This window comes from Heterocephalus glaber, unplaced genomic scaffold (assembly GCF_053883595.1).
Source record: "Heterocephalus glaber isolate CG9 unplaced genomic scaffold, H.glaber_assembly_v1.0 deba00001538, whole genome shotgun sequence".
Lineage (NCBI taxonomy): Eukaryota > Metazoa > Chordata > Mammalia > Rodentia > Bathyergidae > Heterocephalus > Heterocephalus glaber.
The window spans coordinates 12,630,099-12,654,425 of record NW_028258333.1 but is presented as its reverse complement, the minus strand read 5'-3'; the positions used below and the strand labels follow the sequence as shown (position 1 = coordinate 12,654,425).

General features: G+C 31.6%; 1 protein-coding gene across 4 annotated transcripts in view; it reads left to right on the top strand.

The window, feature by feature from the left end:
• Cdh10 (cadherin 10) overlaps positions 1–24,327 on the top strand; it is a 202,128-nt gene that overhangs the window by 158,709 nt on the left and 19,092 nt on the right. For 2 of the 4 annotated variants that reach the window (XM_004870573.4, XM_087189267.1), the window contains exons 9-13: positions 1,987–2,108; positions 7,144–7,252; positions 10,379–10,630; positions 14,234–14,617; positions 15,310–15,366. In XM_004870573.4, coding sequence (XP_004870630.1) covers positions 1,987–2,108; positions 7,144–7,252; positions 10,379–10,630; positions 14,234–14,617; positions 15,310–15,335 — 893 coding nt within the window. In that variant the 3' untranslated portion in view covers positions 15,336–15,366. Of the gene's footprint in view, positions 1–1,986; positions 2,109–7,143; positions 7,253–10,378; positions 10,631–14,233; positions 15,279–15,309; positions 15,367–24,327 lie in introns of those variants that run through there. The other 2 variants (XM_004870572.4, XM_087189266.1) reach the window with 1 other exon arrangement.

Here is a 24,327-nt window from a genome sequence, read left to right as displayed (position 1 = left end):
TCATTATTTTAATAACAATCCAATTACATGAAGGGGATAGTTTATTTTAAGCCATAGGATACTCACTATCTGTATATGGTAACTTTTAAAAAATTTTACTTGAAATTTATTTAGATAAGATTAAGTAGTCACATAAATTTCAAAAGGGTAAAAAGTGGGGCCGGGGATTTAGCTCAGTGGTTTTGCAGCCTGCTGCATGAGGACCCGAGTTCAATCCCCAGTCCCCCCCCAAAAAAAAAGGTAAAAAGTATCCATAGCATATGCCAGCTGATATCATTTAATCAGATTCCTAAAGCTGCTACTGATTTATTTTGTTTTTAGCTAATTGTCTCCTTTCCCCGATTATTAAAAATGTTTTAAATGAATAGATACATTTAGTTTTTCCATACATGTGTATATTGTATAATTTTAAATCGAGTTAAACATATGCATCCTCTCAAACTGTTAACATTTTTATGGTGAAAACTTTCAAAATTCTTTCTTCTAGCTTCCTAAAATATACAGTGCCAAACCATTGTCTGTAAAGGATACTGTGCAATAGCATATCAGAAATTTGTCCTTCTGACTCACCAAAACTCAGTAACCATGGATTAGCTTTTTCCCATCCTCCTCACTCTGTACTTTCCCTCACCAGCGCTCTGGCAACCGTGATTCTACTCTCGACTTCTAGGAAATAAGCTTTTAAAATTTCTACATAAGCATGATATCATGTGGTACTTGTTTTTCTGGTTTATTTCACATATCAAAATGATCTCCATTTCCATTCATGTTTTGGCAAATGAAAGAATTGCGTGCTTTTTCATGAATGAATACATACCATTGTTTACATAGCTACAACTTTTCTATTCCCACTCATCAGTTGTTTGTTGGTCACCTAGGTTATTTCCCAGCTGGTGTAATAGGGCTGCAATGAACATGAGAATGCAGATTTCCCTTTTTTCTAGGCTTGAATTTCCAGAGTTCACACATAAATTTAAATTTAAAAATGGAAATATTGACATTAGGAAGGATGAATGAGAATGACTGAACTTTGGGTACCAAAACACTCTTAGATATTAGTAGTTCATCCTAGAAAACCTATAATAAAATAATGCAATTAGGAGGAATTTAAGTTTGCTACCCAAATCTAACCTAAGGAGATATTTATATTTTTGAATTTCATTTGGAGATAAAACATTTTAAAATGCACCATTTTATTTCAGAATTTCAAATCCTTGATTTTAGCATTTGTAACAAAAATAATATTCTATCATTGTACTGAAGTAGTTTGGAAACAATTGTTAGGCAAAATAATGTTGGAATTTTTAAAATAGTATCAGTAATGACTATGGTAAGAAAATGACTAAGTCTTCATATTTTCTTACAAAATTTTCCCCAAAATTATAAAATTACTAGCCATCTATTACAATTTTTGAATGGAGATTTAAATATAGTAGTTAAAATACATTTTAGTGATGAAGTGGTCAAAGGACTAGGCATTAATGTAGCAACTACTATTTAGAAAATAGTGACTTGGAACAAATAACTAATTATTTAAAACTATTTTTTCATCTAGAAATAGTAAAGATTGAATGATAAAGTGATGTATAATAAGGGTCTTTGAGATATTTGTTCCTATCTTATATGTTGGGATACTAAAGACAGGAATAAAATGTGAAATCAGTATCACTAGGTTGTACTTTTAAAAAGATTTTCCAGGGCTGGGGATTTAGCTCAGTGGTTTTGCCATCTGCTGCACAAGGATTGGAGTTTGATCCCCGGTACCACTCCACCTCCACCCCCAAAAAAGATTTTCCAAAATAATAATAATGTTCTTGTGCCCAATAATTGTCTAGTTCATGACTACTTAATTAGGCTCTGCAGTAATTTTCTTTATTGCACTTGCTCGTTATGTTAGATTAAATACAAGCTTCTTTGTATCTGAACACTTAATATCTGCAAAATGCCTATACATCTTGCTAAACAGAATTTTCTTCTCCTTTCTAGACAATCCCAAAGAGACAACCCGCGTGGCTGTTTTTGTGAGAATTCTGGATGTTAATGACAATGCCCCACAATTTGCTGTGTTCTACGACACCTTTGTATGTGAAAACGCCAGACCAGGACAGGTAAGCAACTATAGAGTTAAAAACACAAAGTATTTTAAACTATATGTTAAAGTTTCTTTCATAGTCTTGAGAGGAATGATTAAACAGTTAAACACATATAGAGAAAATAACATCTTTAAAAAGTGACTACTGTATTTAAAGTTGAAAATATTTTAAATAACAGTATACCAGAATCATAGTTTCTGTGTAAATCATAATGTGGAGAGAAGATATTATCACTGGCACAAAAATTGAGGTATAAAAAATAACATTAACTGGAGAGAGAAAGAAGGAAAATAATAAAGAATGAAAATAATCAAAGTGTATTATATGCATGCATGTATATGGCAAAATGAAACCAACTCTTTGTGTAGCTGACATGCACTAAAATAATAAATAAATAAAATACTTTGTTAACTGTAAAGAAAAATGAAGAAAAGAAATAACATTAACTTCGAAAACTTTAAATAACAAGAACAAAGAAGGCCCTCAATAGCCCTGCTGTGGCATTATATACATATTGATAACTTCTAGGGAAGTGCAAAGTGAGAGTTGGAAATAATCCAAATGTATGGGGTTAGGAAAACGATCGATATTCATATGTATGAAAATATATTTTGAAGAAGGGAATTTAGATTTGATCTTTAGACTTACATATTGCTTTTCAGAATTACTGCAACACAGGAAATGCTTAATGACTCAGTTTTAGTCCTTTAAACACTCTTCCTACATTACTTTTGTTTATAATTATTTATAACTTTTCCTCAATGGACTCATTTTGTTGTTTGAAAAGCTCCAGCCTATAAGGCTGAAAGAAATGCTCTTAATTGGTTTGAGTGCTATCTTCACAGAAGGAGGCTGCATGTTATAAATAATAATTGGAAATCAAATCTGTTTTATTAAAGAAAGAGACGCTATTGCAAAACTTTATTGTGTTTTGACATCATTCCATGCTTTTATAAACATCAATGTCATTGCTACATTCTTATGCAAATTACATTGTGTCAAAACTCAAATTCTTGTCTTTGAAAACTCTAACAAGAATTCAATGGTCTGTCCACTGTTTGAGATGGTAAAATTACTGCAATTGGATTCATTTTTTCTTACTTAAAAATGTTATAGTAGTGTTTAATTTGAAATACTTACATGACTTAGCTGGTTCCAACTTCCTTCCTAATGAAACAGTGTCTATACTAAAAATACCATGCCAAATAGTCATCTATTCGGCAGGCTCAGCATGATAAAAGTTAAAATCTTTATTCTAAGACATAAATTACTCACACTGCTACTACTGCATGTATTGCTCCCTCTATGACTATTCTATTTCATTTTCAAGAGATATCTTTTCACAGTATCTGAATCACTATGAATACAGATTTACAAATGTATTCAAAATGTATAAAATGAAGAATTCTGTTTATTTTTGTATGTGTTTTCTGTTGTTAATTATAGTCTGCTCAATAATGACTTCATGCTTGCTGGGCATTTAATAAAGTCTCTGAATACTGAAATAAATATTAAAATGAAAAATGATTTTTAAAAAGACAGTTCAACTACCTTTACCAACTTGATAGGTAGGACATGATTAATAATTCTTATCTAACTGGCTGCCTATGCATTAATCTCATATTCATTATTTTTAATAAGAACTGTTTGTTGTCACTTTGGTCTCACTGGCTAAAACATGCTTTTGTCTAATCAAAGCTGTTACATATTAAATAACAGAGCTCTAGGTTATGACATACAAGCAGGCCAAATCAAAATGATTATTTGATAAACTTCTTCACTGCACCCTTTGTGAAATTCACTTAGCTTGGTCTCCCCTCCTCCTGGGGAAGCAAGAAACATATTAGTATTTCTGAGGATCCTTTCATTATTTATAGAGTATCTCAGTCCAGCCAATAGTCCTCCAAATTAAGTGCTTTCTAAGTAGCACTTAGAACAACAACACAGGGAATAATTCCACTCATTTGGTGTGTGAACAAATTGGTAAGACAGAAATAAAACTAAATGCCACTCCCTCTTCCTTTCTATTCTTTTGCCTTGCAGGGTGTTTTATTTTTGTTTTTGTTTTGTTGTTGTTGTTGATGTTGTTGTTGTTTTTGTTTGTTTGTTTGATCTAAGTATAGATGGCATTTCCCCTTGGGAAGGACACAACTTGGAACTGATGTTAATATTAATGGTCCTCTTTTAGGTCTAAACTGGGATACTGAATTCCACAACCTTCTGTCTCAGAGAGACAGGGAGCCTTGAAAAGGGAGAAGAGAGGGCTGCCTCTTTTCTTTTCTTTCACCCACTTCTTTTATCCCCAATCTCCTTCTGGCAATAAAATATATTTTTATAATGTCTTGTTTCTAGGGAAAGAAAATCACCTTTTAATCTTACAGACTATTTCCCTAGGAGTCACCTCTGAGGAGATGCTGTTATGTCCATTCTTCAGTAATATCTTAGCACCTTATCAGACCGAATATTAATTAGTAGCATATATCAAAACAAATAGCAACTAAGCCTTTATCAAACCAAATCATCCCATGCATATTTTCCATAGAAGAAAGGTTTATTACTTCCCTGACAACAAAAATTGCGCACTTCATCAGAACAAAGGGGATGTTTTTATCAATAAAGCTCCTAGTCCTGCCACAAAAAGTGACTATATGATAACTAACAATATATATCTTAAATACATTCATCATTTCACATTCGATTATAGTGCAATGACTGAAACAGCCTACAAGTTCAAAAATATGTAAAATTATAAACTAAATATTTTATTACTAGGAAGGTAAATTGTAAATCTTAACATGTATCTCTTCTTCATGGGCTGAAAATGAATATTGCATATCCCCAGGATATATCTGTTTCAAAATTGTGACAAACCATTTCACTGGAAATGGAATGAAATGAATTTGACCCCCAAAAGATGTAATATAGTCAGTGCCTAGAGAGAGAGCCAGGCAAAATGGTTTTCATTACTGTTTGTTTGCCCACGTCTAATTTCTATTGCAACTCTCTATGACACGTTTATTAAAATAAGAGTATCAGGATATTGAATGTATGCTTGCAAGTACAAAGATAGGAGGATTGAGAAATAAATCTTGGATATGAAGAAGATGGGCACTCAAAGAAAAACTCCTCATCTTGTAAAGGAAGTGCAACAGAGAAGTCTGGTACTAATAAGTATATTAAAAAATGATCAAGATTCTTCAAAATGTGATTCTATTTTTTTGTAATATTAATATAATTTGACTTACTCCTTTTATATTTAATGAAAATGCATCAATGAACTGTAAATCAATGATGCAATAATATTTGATTAAAATACATTTATTAGGGTTTATATGTACATATTTATAATTTCTTACACATACGAGTAAAGGTATAAAAATGTGTCCTCAGAAGTGTTTTAGTTTGAACTATAATGAACTCGTATTGAACTTTGAATTATTGTCATAAATGCTTACTTTGAGATATGAATTTTTTATTTTGAAAGATGCTTAATTCTACTTTTAAGCTTCTGCTTGTGCCTATATATAAACATATTAATCTTGATGACTAAAACTTTCTATTAATCATGCTCTTTTGATGTTATTTTGCATATGCCTTTTCTCTTTTCAAATTACTCTCACAAATCACAATTTAAAAAATAAACCCCTATTATATTTGATAAAAATCATTCAAGAAACATTTTGGAATTAATAATTCTAAAGTAGTAGTATTAATTATCATTATTTTGACATACTCTCTTTAATATATGATATTTTTATAACTTGGTTCATTTTTCTTATTACAGTTAAAGTTTAGTAAAAGTATTTTTAAGTTGTTTTAAAATCATTCAAATTTTTAAACATTTTTTCTTGATTATTTCTAGACAATAAATATATCTTTGCATGGTTAATTACATTTCTTGTATTACTTTGAAATAAATTATTATAGTTCCAGTTAAGCAGGCTAATACTTCAAATTTATCACATTTTATTGCTATAATTTTTGAGAAAAGTAATTTGATACAGAATGATTACAATGTTTGTCTTCATTTTTGTAATTATTTTACCTGCTTTTTTACATAAATTCTCTAATGCTTTAAATTAGTAAAAACTCAGCAACAAATATTTCATATGATACCTACAAATTGTTCAATTGTGTTAATACAGCAGGAATATATTCCTCTTAGTTAAGCATATGCTTGACCATTTATAAAGACATATAAAGACATATATATATGTAAAATCATTTGTAGCCCTCCTAAAAATTAAAGTCTCACAAAATGAAAGTGTTGTTATATATGTAAATTAACAAAGAGAATTTGCACCTAAAAATGTACCTATTTGATATATTATTACAGATACCATATGCATTTGTATAATACTCATACAATATATCCAAAAGTTTTCTGATTATGTATACTATTAAATTATCTACTTTGCTTCCAGACAGCTTACTTATATTATCTAGTACCTTATAAATCTTTCAGAGTTGATCCTTATAAAATTATTGCTCCTGTATGCCATGTACCTATTCAATTTAAAAACTACAATTTGATTGAAAGTGCAATGGATTAAAATCTTACTGTAGCAGTTCATAATGTTCAAGACTTTCTTTTTAAAAGTAATGTAAAGTATTTCACATAAATAACCCTGTTCCCTTAAGATTTTTCTCTTTGTTTGTGGGGAGCAACAAAGGCAAACTCAAAATAATTTCCTTAGTTTTTCAACATTAAATGTACTCTAGATCAGTGATGAAATTTACATGAAATAACCTACTTACATCATATGATATATCTGAATTTATAAAACTCCAAAGAATAGAATGCATTACCACTTCCCATTTTAAGGGTAAAGGCAAAATTCAGGACAGATATAGAGATAAGAGTTAAGGGGAGACAGTGAGATCATTAAAATAAAGTAATCATAAAAGATAAATCAACTCAAAGATTCATGCACAAGGAATAAAATTGTGCCCTGAAAATTATATAAGATTAAGATGTTAAAACTGGATATTGCAAAGTATACTGTGCTTGAGGAAGTTTGATCATTACATAACCTTCTCTTTTCTGCAGCTAATACAGACTATAAGTGCTGTAGACAAAGATGACCCCTTAGGTGGACAAAAATTTTTCTTCAGTTTAGCTGCTGTCAATCCAAACTTCACTGTACAGGATAATGAAGGTAAATTGTAGAATTTTTGCATTATTATTTAAAATGACATTCTTGGAAAACTTCCCCTTTAGTAAGCATTAAAATATATGTAATACAAATTTATTGGTGAGTTATGAAATTTTGTATTCCTTGGATACCTAATGATATATCACAATGATGTCTTGTTTGACCATGTGTACTATCTTTAATTCAAAATAAGTAAATAAGTTACAGAAGTCTGCATGTATGGTAAAGACTGAATGTTGAAATTATTAGAAAGAGTAATCAATTTCTGTAACAAAAAGATAAAACATATGAATAGAGAAATGAAAGACTCAGACTGCTATGCAATCTTCAATGATGTTTAACAACACCAGAGTCATTTGAACCATGTTGGCATAGAATAAGGGTAAGAAAAATGAGAAGGACCCACAGTGGGTTGTGGGAATATTCAGGGCAAAGGCATTGTTGCAATGACATGCTTTGCTGCTGAAATATACACATTTTATGATGCAGAAATTGTATTTCTTGTATGCTCTAAATGTTAGAAACATGTTTTAAAAAGAAAGATATGCAAATACTTAAGACTTTTAAAAATTTTAACAACATTTTTCCTTGATAAATACATATCATTGGAATTATTTTGTTTAAACAAAAGTACATCATTAGTTATGTTTTCTACTTATTAACATTTTATGCTAATAATTGCCTCAGAGTGTTTGTTAAAAGGTATGTTGTTTTAGCATACTTGCATATTTTTAAACAGACTTAATAACTACATGGCCTTATCTACAATTCTTTCTTCACAATGTGTGATATATGTTAGTAAAGCCAAGCTCTGTATGACTTCGTAATGATTGGTTTTTTGTGGGGTTTTTTGGTGCCGGGGATCGAACTCGGGTCCTTGCGCTTGCGCAGCTAGCGGCGAAACCACTGAGCTAAAATCCCCAGCCCTCGTAGTAATTGTTTATTTCCTGGAAAATAGTTTAAGACAGTGAATCGTTTCACATTGTTGCAACTATTAGAGATATAGCATCTAGTATAGCCTTTGTACAAATCAGTTGAAAATATAGTACCCACTGAAATCCGTTTTTACTAATTCCAAATATCTTAACTATTCATGTATTCTGTCACTCTATGAACCTAAGATTAATGAGACTGGGAAAAAATTGGCAAGGTCAAATTATAGAGTGTGAAGTTGATCCTGACTTTGATCAACTAGATTTTAATTTGCTGGGCTTGGCAAACAAACTTCTGAATTTAGATTGGCTCTGTCCTTAGTCCTGAATTTACAATATTGAACTGGCAGTACTGAATTGATAATACAGTACCTGCTTCTTGTTGTAATTTTAATTTGCTTTCTGTTCCTGTGAAGTTGAGCACTGGATATGAAAAAGTAACATAAACTTGAAACAGTATTGTCTTAGCACAGCATTTCAAAGTTACCAAAGAAACCACTGAAGACTAACTTTAATTAATTTTTGACAAATATTATCATTTCATTTTACTCGAAAAAGTTCTTGATTCTATACAAGTTACTCAGTGCAGGAAAGAAGCACATGTAAATATAGATGTTCCTATCTTACTACATAGATTATCATTAAAGTCTGATGGAATATTTAATCTAATCCTGTGTAAATTTAATACTTTCTGTTTTTAGATGAAGTCTTAAAGGTATTACATTGACACAGACATCTCCATAATATTACTGTTGTTGTATTTATCATCTCAAATACGTGTAATAATAAGACATAATACCTTTTTTAAAAACATTAGTTTATTGTTTCTGTATTAGGTCAAACCCTGTATTATGACTTTCTAAATATTTAATAAAATAATTTGAATATAGTGATTAGTTTAAAGTAAAAATTCATTTTTTCCTCAATGTATAAAATGTTTATAAATTAAGATCTGTATGTTTATGAAAAGTTTAAACAATTAGGCAAGAAAATTTAAAGACTATCCACAGACATGCTAATATTAATTTTATTATAGGATTCAGAGTGACAAAAACATGCACCAAAATGCATCTTAATAAGCAATGCTTTAAAATTTGCTAAAGTGTACCTGATTTTGCTGACTCCTTCCCTAGCTTATGTAGTCAACTGATGCGGTTAACTTCTCACTAATAATTTAGGAGATGATTATTTTTCATTCAACCACTATCCCTCCAAGACATTGTCACTTTGTTTTTCTGTCCCGTTTATTTAATTTAGCAAATGACTGACTCTTTTCCCTGTATTGTCATTTTAAATAGCCCTGTGGTGCCTACTAAGCAAGATTAAATTATTTGTATAAACAAACAGGATGGAAGTTATTATAATCAGTGACTTTAAAAGTATTTGTTATGTAGGGGTAGAAGTTTGATTTTGTGTGTTTGTGTGTGTGTGTGTATGTGTGTGTGTGTGTGTGTGTGTGTGTATAGCGGGGATCGAACTTGGGTCCTTGTGCTTGAAAGGCAGGTGGCAGAACCACTGAACTAAATCTCCACCCCTGTAGAAGAATTTTTTAACCCCAAAATACTGGACCAGTTATCAAGTCAAGGAAAAAAAATCAGTCAAATTTTACTAGGTAGTTGAATGTTTTCTTTTATTAGATGCTTTTATCTTTCTGGAAGCTTATTATGCACTGTACAAAAATTATACCAGGTCTTCCTGTCCTCCACACAGACTTTCAGGTATATACATACTTTAAGTTTCACATCTGTTTTAGTCAACAGAAATCAATATTCTGAAAGGTTAATTTTTCTTACTGGTGTTTATATAACGGAGCAGTGAAGCAATGCATAAAATGTACTCAATCATATTTTCTTCATGCATATTGGACACACTCAAATATATGTACATGAAAAATGATATGATATTCAACAAAAAAACCCTTATCATTTATGTAAACTTGGTAAGTGATTCATCCCTACAAATTCATCATTTTGTAAACATGATTGGGTACTTATTTGAAAATGCAGTAAGTAAACAATCTATAATATTAGACTTTGAGTTCTCTAATTTAGCTTACTTAATTTCATTGTACACACTGAGTAGTAAGATTTACAGCAGTTTTATATTTTCTATGAAAAAGTTTTATTTTTATATTATGGCTAGAAGCAGGAGACATTTACTCTTCAGATTGTCTGTAATATTTTAAAATTCATTTTAGACAACACTGCCAGAATTTTGACCAGAAAGAATGGGTTCAACCGCCATGAAATAAGTACCTATCTCCTGCCTGTGGTGATCTCAGACAACGACTACCCAATCCAGAGCAGCACGGGCACGCTGACCATCCGCGTGTGCGCCTGTGACACCCAGGGCAACATGCAGTCGTGCAGCGCCGAGGCGCTGCTGCTCCCCGCAGGCCTCAGCACCGGGGCGCTGGTCGCCATTCTCCTCTGCATCATTATTCTGCTGGGTAAGGACCTTAAGACGCACGAGGTTCTAAGTAGGAAAGATAGCTGTTAAAAGGATCACAATTAACACCTGAACTTGTAAATATAAGTTAAATATGGAATATTGCTTATATTAAGATATTTTACCTGATCAGAATATACAAGGAAATGTAAGGAGATTTTTATAATAGTAATAGGATTTTATTTATTGGATGTGAATTCGAACTCAAGTGTGAATTAAAATACCTCCCCTGCAAAAAACCCCAATGTATCTTTCCCTACAATACATTAAGTAAAGAGAAACCAAGAAAAGTGAGCACCAAGTGGCTTTAGGAAAGATGAGAGGTACAGAACTGCAATTTCTGCTACTTTTGATGAATGATGGTCTTAAGTATTCTCTGAAGCCTATGTCCAGTGAAAAAATGAAGAGAGGCACATCGATGGCCAGTTACCCAATTATTATATACCTCCTTACCCAATTATTGACCTCCTTAGGGTATAAAAGCATACTGTATGCCATCGTTTCTCTCTGGAGGATGTGCCAAACTCTTATTCAAGGGTACACTAGGAGCTGGACGAGTTGGAGGAGTGTGAAAGGGTTTCAGCTCCAACTCGGAAACTTAGACATTAGCAGACCTCAGTAAGATTAAACAAACAATGATAAGGTTTAAAATGACAGTTACTGTGAGGAAGACTATTCAAAAACTTGCCAGAATAGAAATGTTTCCTACTAGCATCTCTGTGCTCAACTATTGTCAAATTTTCTTACTTACAAAATTAAGTTATATGAAATAATTTAGCCTCCATTTCAAACTTTAAAAGAATACTTGAAAAAATAAATTTTAGAGATATTTTATGATTTTTATATTTTATTTATTATATTTTATGATTGAAGAGTAAGTTATTATATGAAGTTGGGACCTGCAATAATAATGATGTATTAAAAATACTTCATCATCATATATTTAGTTTGGTTAAAGCAACTAAATAAAGGATTCTATTTTTCTAGATTGATCACATCATGCACACACTCTAGTTTTGCACTTAAGTAGAAGGTAGATTATTCATACAAGATTTGGATGAAAGGATCAATTTTATTTTATGCATGACTCTTGTTTTTGCAGTAGTGGGGCTCCGACCTTGGGGTGCTGTACCTCTGAGTTGCATCTCCAGCCCTTTTGAAAGTTGTATTTATTAATTTATTTATTTGAAATACAGCTTTTCTGTATTTGAGCTTGTGATCCGTCCCTTGAGCCTCCCAAGTTGCTGGGAAGACAGGCAAGCACCATCATTCGTGGCTACTTCAGATATTCGTGGAGTTCAGGAAGTGAGAATGCACATTTAGAAAGATATATTTCATATTTTATTGCTATGGAAAATGAGATAGAAAAAAACTTTTCCATGCATAGCCAAGAATAATAAACATGATTACGTTTCATAGGATATGCAAAAATGGATAAAAGTTTATTTTTATAATTCGGCTTGCCGATAATAAAAAAATTAAAGGAAGCTCATAAACCTGCTTTATAGTAATTGAGTGGATGAATGCAAATATGAATAATGCATCTTTAATATATATGTTTTAATGTTTAAATTTCAATCTATGTAAAATACATTTTATCTTAATTTTTATATTAAATAGGTAGTCATTTTATTGATATACATATAAAAAATTAAAATTCCCAGTAAAATTACATCACTAGTAGCAGACTTTTATTAAATGTCTATTGTGTGTCAAACACTGTAATTATAACTTGACTGAAAAAACTTTTTTTTCATTTTACAAAAAAATGGATGTGGTATGTAAGGTGATTAACCTCAGTTTACACATAATGAAATTGCAAGTTAGAAATATTAAAAACATTTTAAAGGCCACACACTTCTGAGTGTTTGAGCCAAAACACTTTTCTATGAGTCCTCATGTTTGCAGTTTTCCAATGATATCTAAAGATTATGTTCATCTTTTTTTTTAACATTAGGTTAGCTGGAGGCCTCGCTGTCTTATGTCTTCACTGAAATGATATTAAACTAGCTCTTGACCTGATTTGTTTGTACTCCAATAATTATACTCGATTTGATAACCTCAAGCAACTGCTTTTTAACTGCTCTTGAATCAAAAATCCGTTTAAATTTGTTTTCTGGTTGTATTAGTTTAAAACTGTTTTTGTCGGTATCCCTGTGACCCTAACCAAAAACCTATTCAGACATTCCCAGAAGCAGGGAAACTTGGACTTGAAGTCAGTCTTAGTAAGTTTTTACTATTTTCATTTCTAGACATTGATTTCCCCTAGAATTCTTAGGTTGATAATAAACTGAAGTTAGTTTTGATATCTTTATATCATACATGTTTGGCTGTACATTAATATATGAATTTAGGCAAAAGAAAATGACATTTTCTCAAAAACTGGAACGATAGACTTTTTTTAACTTATTTTTTTAAATCATTCTGAGGCAAAAAACACCTGCAATGAATTCAAACTTTCATTATTTTAGCAGTAGAAACAACCTTTGTTTTTGTTGCCAAACAAAAATTGAAAACAGCGGTCTGAGCATTTTATATTATTTTTAAAAAGCTCAGTATTGTAACTTGATATTATGATTCCCATACCCTTTCAATATTTTCCTTAGAAGAGGCTAAATATAGATATTTAAGGTAAGATTTGTTCTTCCACTTTCTTTGCCCGTCTAATTCAATTCATTTGTTTTTCCAAATCATTTTGAAGGATTAGGACAAAAATGTTTGGATATGGTGAATGGGTATGTGAAACTAAAACAATCAGGTGAATTTAATATTAACTTCTCCCTATTGTTTATGTTATTCCCACTTTCATGAGTATTAACATTATTATAAATTTTTATACTTATTTTTTCATGAAAATGGCGAAATGTCTTTTCTTAGCACTATGATTTTTACTTGTGGATCTCTATTTGCTTAAGAGGTGTCCAGCTCAGTTTCATAATGGCTTTGGAGTTAATTCAGTCCAGCTAGATGAATGTGATCTTTGGTGTTTTATGGGCTAACAATTTAGGGGAAATTCTGTTACATGATATGTTTTTTTTTTCAAGGAAAACATTATAAATCTAAAAATCCATCTAATTTGTAAATGACTTGGTTATTTTTCTAACAATAAACGTCTTCCTTTAATAAAGTAAAAACTATGTAAATCTATCACAAAGTTATTACCATTCCTTCATATCCAGTGAAAAATATTGATTTCTCATATTGTTTCAGGATGTAAAAAATGTGGGCATTTCAAGCCTTTCTTGTCTTATTTGAAGCTGAGTTCAATTTGCCTATATATAATATTTTGTGTCACTGTTCCCAAAGATCAGTTTTCTGTACAATCAGAAACTGACTTTGAAGAGTGCTCAGAAAAATAGATAAAACATGTCACTGTATTTGAGGACTACTTCACGTTACTTTGAAAATCAGGAACTTTGCTCTTAGACACTGCCAACCTGGCTAAAACCTTCTCCCCCACCCCACTGCCAAATTTTGAAACTGTGTAAGAAATCTTCAGTATTAATTTGTCGTGAAAACTTTAAATATCTCACACTCCTTTATACTGTTCCCACGCGTTGCGGTTTAAATAGATTGTTAATGTATCTTCTTGTCTCTTTTCAAGTTATAGTAGTACTGTTTGCAGCTCTGAAAAGACAGCGGAAGAAAGAGCCTCTGATCTTGTCTAAAGAAGACATTAGAGACAACATTGTGAGTTATAATGATGAAGGTGGCGGAGAGGAGGACACTCAGGCCTTTGATATCGGCACTCTGAGGAATCCTGCAGCTATTGAGGAAAAAAAGCTCCGCCGAGACATCATTCCTGAAACGCTATTTATACCTCGGAGGACTCCTACCGCGCCGGATAACACGGACGTCCGGGATTTCATTAATGAGAGGCTCAAGGAGCACGACCTGGACCCCACAGCGCCCCCCTACGACTCACTTGCAACCTACGCCTACGAAGGAAATGATTCTATTGCCGAGTCCCTGAGCTCCTTAGAATCAGGTACTACCGAAGGAGACCAAAACTATGATTACCTCCGGGAATGGGGCCCTCGGTTTAACAAGCTAGCAGAAATGTATGGTGGTGGGGAAAGCGACAAAGACTCTTAACCTGGGATATATGCTCTGTTTAACACGAGAAAGTAACTCTACGGACAGTCTTCATTTCACAGCATTTGATATTCAGAAGAAATTTCCCGCTACTCAGCACATTTTTCTCCCATTTACTTCTTAATTTGTTGATTAATTAAATTAATTCTTCCCTGTAGGATGTCTCATGGAATATAAACGACATTTTATTTAATCACTTCCAAGAGCCAAAGCTATGGAAATTCAGTGGTGTCCATCTTAGCAAATAAAAGATAATTTAAAAAACAAGAGCAGGATAGTTCTCCCTTAAGCAACCTCACAGACAAACTGCTTCTTTTAGATACATGTCCTGCCCTTGCAAATGACCCTTTTGAAAAGGTGAAGAAAATATTTAAGGTATATCCTGGTCTGTACATTAAATTTTACAAGTATGTACACGTGGTGTCAGTAGGTGTGATATGTAATCTGGTATACAAACGTTTGTGCAATTTCATTTCATCAAATTCTATCTGCTAATGTTTTATATTTATATTTTTGTATTTATTTTTAAAAAAATAAACCAGTTTTTACAACTACGTTGTCTCCAGCTTTTTTTTTTCCCCCTAGGAAGAAAAATTTTCTCCATGAACTAAATATCTTGGTTCAACATTGTATTAAATACAGGTAAGAAGAGAAACTCATTGTAATTAATGTTGAAGTCTTTTAACCAAATTAACATAACTTAGGTAAGAATAATTTTCACTGAGTTTTGTTATGCATGATATATAAAAAAACTTCATAATACAAGTCTTATTCTTAAAGCATTTAAAATGTATCATTCAAAAAATTTAAAGCATTTCCATTTTTGTGTGAAAAATACCAGCAATGTAGCAATTTTGTTTTGTTCATATTCACTAACATAATATAGAAAAGAATATTTGTATGGCATTTGTGCTATTGAGTCTTACAGGCAATAATAATTCAGACATCTCAGACTGAAATAATCTTTTAATGGAAAATATTTACCTCCCATGGTGACTTTGAAAATTTCTAGTAATGACAGTAATAATGCTGAATATTCCATTAGATACTGCATGGCAATTATGTCAACTTTCGGAAAACGCATTACACATTTATGTGTAACAAAGTCTTTTTCTTCAGTCACTGAAAGACTCAATAAAAACTGAAAGAAAAAATTTAAATAATAAATGTCCTATCAGTCAGTTATCCAAAGTTCCTGAGAACGATGGCGATTATCAGCCAAGAACTGGTTTCTCAAGTTAAGTTTCACATGACTTATTTATAAACGAAATACTTTATTAGACCTGGAGGAAGAAGTCATACTCCTCTGCTGAGTATATGGTAAACAATACCAAAGATTTGTTCACTAATTAGTTAAAATCCTACGCTTTTGGAGTAAGGCAGTGTGCAATGTTGACATACCCTTAATGAAGAATTATTTCAGTCTTCGTGGACAATAATTGTTTTTCTAACATCAGCTCTGAAAGGGTCCATTTCACTCTGAACACAGATATCTTTTTTTTTTTTTTTTTCACAGTAGTTTAATTATGAAAGAGAGAACTCCCTATGGCCTAATTAAAATTATGGTCAAATTGTAAGAATAAGGACACATCACATTACATAATTTTGGTCTTTCTTTAGTCCAAGATCCACTACTGTATTGCTGTCAAAAAAGACAAAGTTTAACAAGCATAAAAAAGGTTGCTCATATGGTTGAACAAAAGAAAAATCCTAAATAACATAGAAAGAGTATGCACGTAAATAAAGCACATTAACAATAGAAAAGATAAAAGAATATCTATCTTATGAACATTTCATATTATGATTCAAAATATAATCAGTTTTAAATTTTCTAGCATTACTTATTTTAATGAATATTAGATGTTAATTAAAATTCTTACATAAAGGCTCTTAATTGTCATTGTTCAGATTTTAAAGCGACATTAAGTTGCCCTCTCATTTATTTTGTTATGCATTGCTGTTAATAGTCAGGGATCATGCCAGTGATCTCTAGCATAATCCCAAAAGGTTTCCAAAAATTCCCTTTGAGGAGATTGATAAGCAGGACTCATTTCAATATAAAGCCTATATTGTACAGAAATTACTCAGTAATATACATTTTATTATTTCTTGATATTGAAGGTGGTGTGTTAAAGATCTGATTTCATGGTAGCTCTGAAATTCAAAATGTATGCCTATCATAAATAACCTGTTCAAATTCTCTTAGTAACCACACTCGCAGAATTGTGTTTATCCTAAGGAATGGCCAATATATAAAGTATTCTATGTCCAAAATTTGTTTTATGTGGAGATTGGAACAAATGTCTCTCCGTTTCATATTATTGATTTCGCCGCACCAATGTGGGATTTTCATTTATTCATTCATTTATGTCTTCGTTCATCAAGTTTTTATTGAGCATCTATAATAAAAATCAAAGAATGTTCTAAGCCTTAGAGTTGTAATAAATCATATATACTTCTTTTATATAAGCGTGTAATTTTTCTATTAATTTAAATGAAAATATGGTATGAGAATTTTTTTAAATTCTGAATTTAAAATGACTAGCCTTTACTATTATTGACAGAAAATTTCAAAAGCATCCTGTCCTCTTATATCGTTATGAAATACTCATATAAATGCAAAAACGGTTTATATATCATATGATCACTACAAATGGTGACTAAATTCTCATTGGCTCTAGTTTCAACAAAATATCAGAATATTTATACAATCATAAATCCATGTTCCTAAGATGAGACATCTCTCTAGACATATGAAGAAGTTACATAGCGGTAAGAATTGCAGAAATTTATCATTCGACTCATACACATAAACTGTGATTAGCTAGATACATAAGGTCTTTAAAATAAAACGGCTTACCATTTAGGATTAAGAATATTTTCTTATCTTATTTCAATTATCAGCATGTCTTTCTTTCCGAGTATAATTTATATGTGCCTTTTGCACACATACGTGTGCACATTAACGCTAGGATAGACTGATTGCATAAAACAGCCAAGGCCATGATCAACATGTTGCATGGTTTAAAATACATATAAACTCAGTCATATACTTAGAAATTCTTTAAGAAGTTTCAGCTAAACACAGATGTTTACCAAGAAAATATGCAATTTCCCATATTTTCTTCTGCTTTGCAAGTCCTTTTATTCAAATAGGGGTGGAAGAATAGAGTAATCTTTGTAGTCATTCAGAAGTCATTTATGAGTCCTGATCCATTCCTCTGTAAGTTTGTTTGAAAGCTGAATGAGATAAATCCATGAATTTTCCAATTTTTTTTATATAACCAGGGACACAAAAGAGTGACCGAATTATCAGCCTTGCCTTTAGGCAATTATGTATAACAAATGTTACATATATGTTCAAAAATAACAAAACAGTATGCCAGATGGAACTTGAGCAATAAAACTAATAGACGTTTTGTGGTCTCCTTTAAATAAAGGACTCTACACATCTTTGTTACTACCAATCCCTTTGTACCTGTTATATGGTAGTCACAATACAATACTAAAAATTATTTCTAGTCATTTCCAAGTTGTCTCATCATCATTTACATTTGTTAAAGATGGGATTGAAGGCTTCTTTATTTAATTCTGCAGTCTTTCTTAAATATCATTTTCCTTTTATTATAGAATATTTCAAATAAATCCACTTAAATATTCTGCTATTCTTTCAAATTTAATTAACTACCATCATTAAGAACCATTTTTGTCACATATTTTAGGGAGATTATCTTCAAAGATTATATTAAATGCTCCAGTGTGTTCATACCATCAGAATGTGCATTATAAATAAATTGACTGAGTCGCTAAAGGTGCCCTCCTTGTATTTTTCATTTGGGCAACTGTCAATGCAACACTCTTGGAAAGTCTTTTCATCTGTCAAATGTATATTTGTCTACAAACCCATCTAGTCTCCTTTAAAAAGGGAAAAGTCAGTGATCTTGCGGAAGGAAAAATATTGTCATATTCCTCTGTTTCTCAGACTTCACTAAACTCTCCTTATTGAGAGGTTTCATTCTCAATTCCCAGTAAGGATTAATACTTTCTTCCAACTAGAGAAAAGTAAAGTTCAAGTTAAAATTCTTCGTGATTTTTTTTTCTTGTAACTCTGAAGATTATTAAAAATCATTTTTATGCTTGAAATCACCGAATGTGTATGAGTCTGAAATCCCAGTGATCAGTAGGAACATTTTAGCATGGCCGGAGCAGAATCTTCCCTTTTCCCATCACGCCAGCACCAAGCCTGCTGCACTTCTACTCTGCTTCGCTCTTATCTACAGTGTTCTTCCTCCAGCCAAATGTTCACTCCAAGGAACTGAGAGTCATCCCAGATTTTATTTTTTCTCCCAACACATTCAAAGAGTTGCGTTCTTTCATTTACCAATATTTCCCCCATTTGTATTCCCTAGTCCAAGGCAATAACTCCTTCCTCCATTAAAAGAAACACGAGTTTCCTAATTAGGGCCTCTCTCCATCTAGTTCTACTCACATCCACTATGAGGACTGACATCAAATGAATCTTCCACAGTGAATTTCCTCTGTGGTCCTTCCCTTCTCCTGAACACTTTTCTCATTCCTTGTTTGACTCAGAGAGGAAAACAAAACTCTAATGAAGGCCTGAAAAGCCTCTACATGATCCTTTCATCTATTCTTTTTGCACTAATTTACTCCATTCTGTCATCAACATTTTTATCTTTCCTACAGTCATGTGCTTACACTGACCACTCCCTTTCTCTGACATGCATTTTACCTTGATTAAAATTAATCAAATGTTATTTTTGAAAATCAATGTCTTTGTTACAGTGTTTTCCTAATCTGCCCTTGTAATGCATTTGTTTTCTTCCTAACACTTCCCTATTTTTAACATTTTAATAAATTACTTTCATTTTATTTAAATTTAATTTAATTTAATTTTATTCTATTTTATTTTATTTTGAGACAGGGTCTTGCTATGAAGTTCAGGCTGGCCCTTAACTCACTACATAGACCAGCCTGGCCTCAAACACATAGTGATCCTCCTGCCTCAGCCTCCTGAGTGCTGGGATTACAGGGATGCACTATAACACCTGGCATAATTTACTTTCTTACTATGATTAATTTCTTTTTTTTTTTTTTTTTTTTTGGTACCGGGCATCAAACTCTGTTCCTTGCGCATGTGCAGCAGGCGGCGAAAACACTGAGCTAAATCCCCGGCCCAATTTCATTTTCACTTAAACATAATGTAGTAAAATTTATGAGAACATAGGTTTCCTTAGTTTTCTTCATTATGTAGAGTCTGTCCAGGGTCACAATAAACATTTGTTCTAAGAAGTAACGAAAACTTATTTAGTAACCAAATTTGATTTAGCACTTACATTTAATTTTAAGCATGCACATGTACATTTTATGCACTTAGTAAAATTTCTGTATGCTTCCTTCAACTGTGAACTACTCAAAGTTATAGGAAGTACCTCAGGGACACTTTTCTTAATTTCCTGCCAACTGTTTTCTTCCAGAAACTAGCAGGGTTGTACCAACATTTTAAGAATAAATAGTCATAAATCAATATTGTGGCTAATTGTTTTAGTAAGATAGAAATAAATCTTAAAAGTCCCACTAATCAGAGAAAGACAACAGATTATCTTTGATGAAATTATATTGCAGAAGTGTGAGGAACATTTGCAAAGTGACAATGATTATGTTAGTGGGAGTTAAAATGAATTGTAACTGCACAGAATTACTATCTGTGCAGATTCTGTTCTGATGGGTTGATTCAGATGGCTTTTGGAACGTAACAGCCTAATAATACTGGGAAGTCTGAATAGAGAGAATGTTATTTAGAAAAAATGTTGTGAAAAATTAAGAGGAGAAGGACTGATATAAGGAAACTGAAGTCCTTAGGAAAACTTTTGTTGTCTGGATAAAAGGTTCAGCATGAGTTTACTTTTCTTTTTCTGTACTCTTTGTGGCTTATTCCATCCAGACCATAATTACTCAGCATCAAGGGCTCGATTTGAATTTTCTTCATTTCTTTTAAAGAGTTTTTCTTGCTGATAAGGCCAAAAGGCATCGTTTTTTTTGTTGTTGTTTTTTGTTTTGTTTTGTTTTGTTTTGTACCAGGGATCGAACTTGGGTCTTTGCACTTGTGATACAGGCGGCAGAACCACTGCAGGCATCATTTTTGATATCCAACAAGGGCAGCCTTTAAATATACTTAGACATAAACTTTGGAGACTGAATTGCTTCATGCATCCACAATAAAAGCTAGGCAGTGAGGTGAGAGAATTAGTAAGAAGGAGTGAGCATGCTTGTAGTAAAAGGTATATTGTTGATTGGAGAAATAACAGTATGACACAGCATATTGTAAGTAGTAGCTTTTTAAACCAGAAAAATACATATCACACACACTACAGCATGTACCATGTTTTCCTGAAAATTTCATTAATCCTTCAAGCCTGACCATATAGTCTGTACCTCCTTGATGAACTATCTACTTCATTTTCAGATTTCATGACTAAGCAAAAGAAGGGAAAACCCACTTTTCATTATTCCATTTAGTAAGATCAAAAACAGCAACAACAAAAAAGGCAAATAAGAAACCACTTTCACACCTTTATTTTCTACTCTTATAAGTGGGACTACTTTAGAGGTGACATAAATTACCACAATGACTATTTTAATTAAATTAAAGGATTTATGAAGGAAAGTATTAAAGATTTTAAAGAGCATAAAGGAAAACTGATAGACCATTTGTGAAAATTCTTTTTCTTCCAGCTGTGGAATTATCTTGCATTTGGAACTTGACATTTACAACTCCACAGGAAGTGGAACACTGCAACTTCATTCCTAAATTTATCTGAACAAACCTCCTACACAATGTGAAATATTTAGAAGCTGGCCAAAGGCTCTTGTCATGATCTTTCCCTCTCTCCTTTTACAATCAAAAGGATTTTTTAAAAGTTATTTTCTCAGTATGTACATATATTCCACTTTGTTACAGATTACCTTTACTTCCATTACTCTCAGTATTAATAAAAATTAAATTAATCTCCTAAGGAGCTTTTTTAATGTTAGTGCATCTTTGCAAAACAAACAAAAAATAAAACAAAACCAACCAAATCCAGTGAATGTTTCTATTTCTTCACTTCTTGTAGAATAATACTTCAGCTTTGTAAAATCATTTTTTGAAATTATCATTTAAATGAATAATTAAATCATATGACTTTTTCCTCAAAAAATTAAATTTGATGAGAGCCAGAAATTGGCTGCATTTGTGATTACTACAAGCATCCTAAAAGTGTGTAGCACTTCAATGGTACCACTGGATGAATATAATATGCTTTTGACAGTTCTACATAACTCAGATTAAAGCAAGTCTTTGATTTTGAGGTTAAATTTGATTAAACACTTAAACTTAATAAAACAGTAGTTCCAGCAGTGCATTGGGCATCTAAGTACATACTGAACAAATACTCGTTGAGTGATTGATTAATCTTGGCATTCCAACACTTTGTTTTCTAATTTTGGCAGCATGGAAAATGTCAGGTTCCATACCTTCCTCATCCTCAACGAAAAAGGCAACATGTTTCATTCATATTTGAAAAAGCATATTCCAGAAATGTCACAGTAACCTTTTAAGATGACAGTCTCTGCCGAGGAATTCTTGACAGCAACTATGCACAATTATGCCAACTATATATTGAAACTTTCTTATATCATTTTCTCAAAAGTGATAGCCTGAGCAGATAGCATGTAGATGATTGGATGGCAGGGAACACAAACTTCATGGACTTTTTTTATAAATTTTATTTTTGAGACAGACATAAAAAAAGTGAAATTTAATTTCTGAGATTTTTTAACAGGAAACTATGAGTTAAGTTACAAGTCATGGAGACATATAAGATATATGTCATAAAGATAACTTTTTATGTATACATCTTAGCCCCCTAACTATGAAATTGAAGTCCCTGTATTATTCTAATACAAAATCTCAAATACAATTTGTTTTTTATGTTGAGGTATTCATAAGTATATAGTTTAAACATTTTTACTGGAAAAGGAAGAAAAATAAAGACAAACAAAAAAGATATTTCCCAGATCACTTAAACATCCTAATGTATCTTTTAGTGGTAGACTTAAATATGTACATTATTAACAATAATATATTTATTATATAATTTTGATAAATAAATAATAAATATATTTAATATGTATGCCTGGAAAACAACTATATGACTGTTTCTCATTTATGATAACAAAAATGAATAAAAAGAAAGAGAGGTGGTGGTGGTGATGCTGACAGCAACTAACATTAATTAACCTAATATTTTATGTGCCAGGATTACACATCGTCTTACATATATAATATATGATTGCCATAAAGGCTGTATGAGTGCAAGTAATATTTCTTCATTTTTGTGTGTGAGAAAAATCCATGAAAAGTGAGATTAAATAAAATTGACCAAAGTTCTACTGCCATTACATAGAAAAAGGGAAAAGCAAAAATGACTACAGCTCTTAGATCTACTCCTACTATCAAGAAGAAAAAAAATCAATATCGGTATCTCCAGTTACAAATAATAGTGAAAAGGTTTCTAACAGTTCTGATTTAGAAAATGTCCTTTTTGATTAAACAAAGTTGTTTTGAATTATGCATACAGTGAATCTCCCTGTAATATTCAATCGCAACTGACTTTTCAAGAACTGTAATAGACATAGAATTTTTTTCACTGAGAATGAATATCAAGAAAAACTCAGAGATAAATAAAATAGAAGGGTATTTCTTCCAATGTACTTTTAGATTGCCTTAAATTGTGAAAAGTAAAAATCATAATGAGTATGTATAAATTTAGAATATTTTTGCTAGTTGATGAATTAGAAGTAATCATGTATTAGTGAGAAAAAATTTAACAATAAAAATTCTTTCCCACTAATTGTTTTATTTAAGCAGTGAGAACCTCCATTGCACTTACCAGAATGTATCTCAGAACTTTGTCAAATAGTAATTTAATAGTGTCAATAAAATGAATTTTATTCTTAGGTCAGACAACATGATGAGCAGCTTCCCGCACATTTTTAAAAAATATTTGAACTACTCTAGTCCCATACTATTTTATGTGTCTGTATGTTTGTTTCGTCTAAACTTTGGGATGGTTTTTGTCTCTCTTTTTTTTTTTTACTCTTATTAGTACGTTTGCAGTACACAATGTTTAAATTCTTATAAGGGACTGGTACATGTACAACACATTTCAATTCCATTTCTCCCCCCTCCCTCTACCCTCCTTTTATTTTTCCAGTATCCAAATACTTTATCTTAATAATTTTATCTTTATCTTAATAATGTATCTTTATCTTAATACTTCTATTTTAAAAGACCTTATACATTTAATCATCATATATACAGACTGAATACCAGATTAATTGGCCAAAGAACATATAAAACAGGTAAGACAATTGTATTAAGTCTAGATACACTTTTAGATACACTGTTCATGCTGGATCCTGGATTACAATGCCTTTTATTTTATATATATCTATATAATATTATATTTATACATAAATATGTATTTATAAAACATTTATATAATATATTTTTATATATGGAGAAAAAAGAGAAAAGGGGAA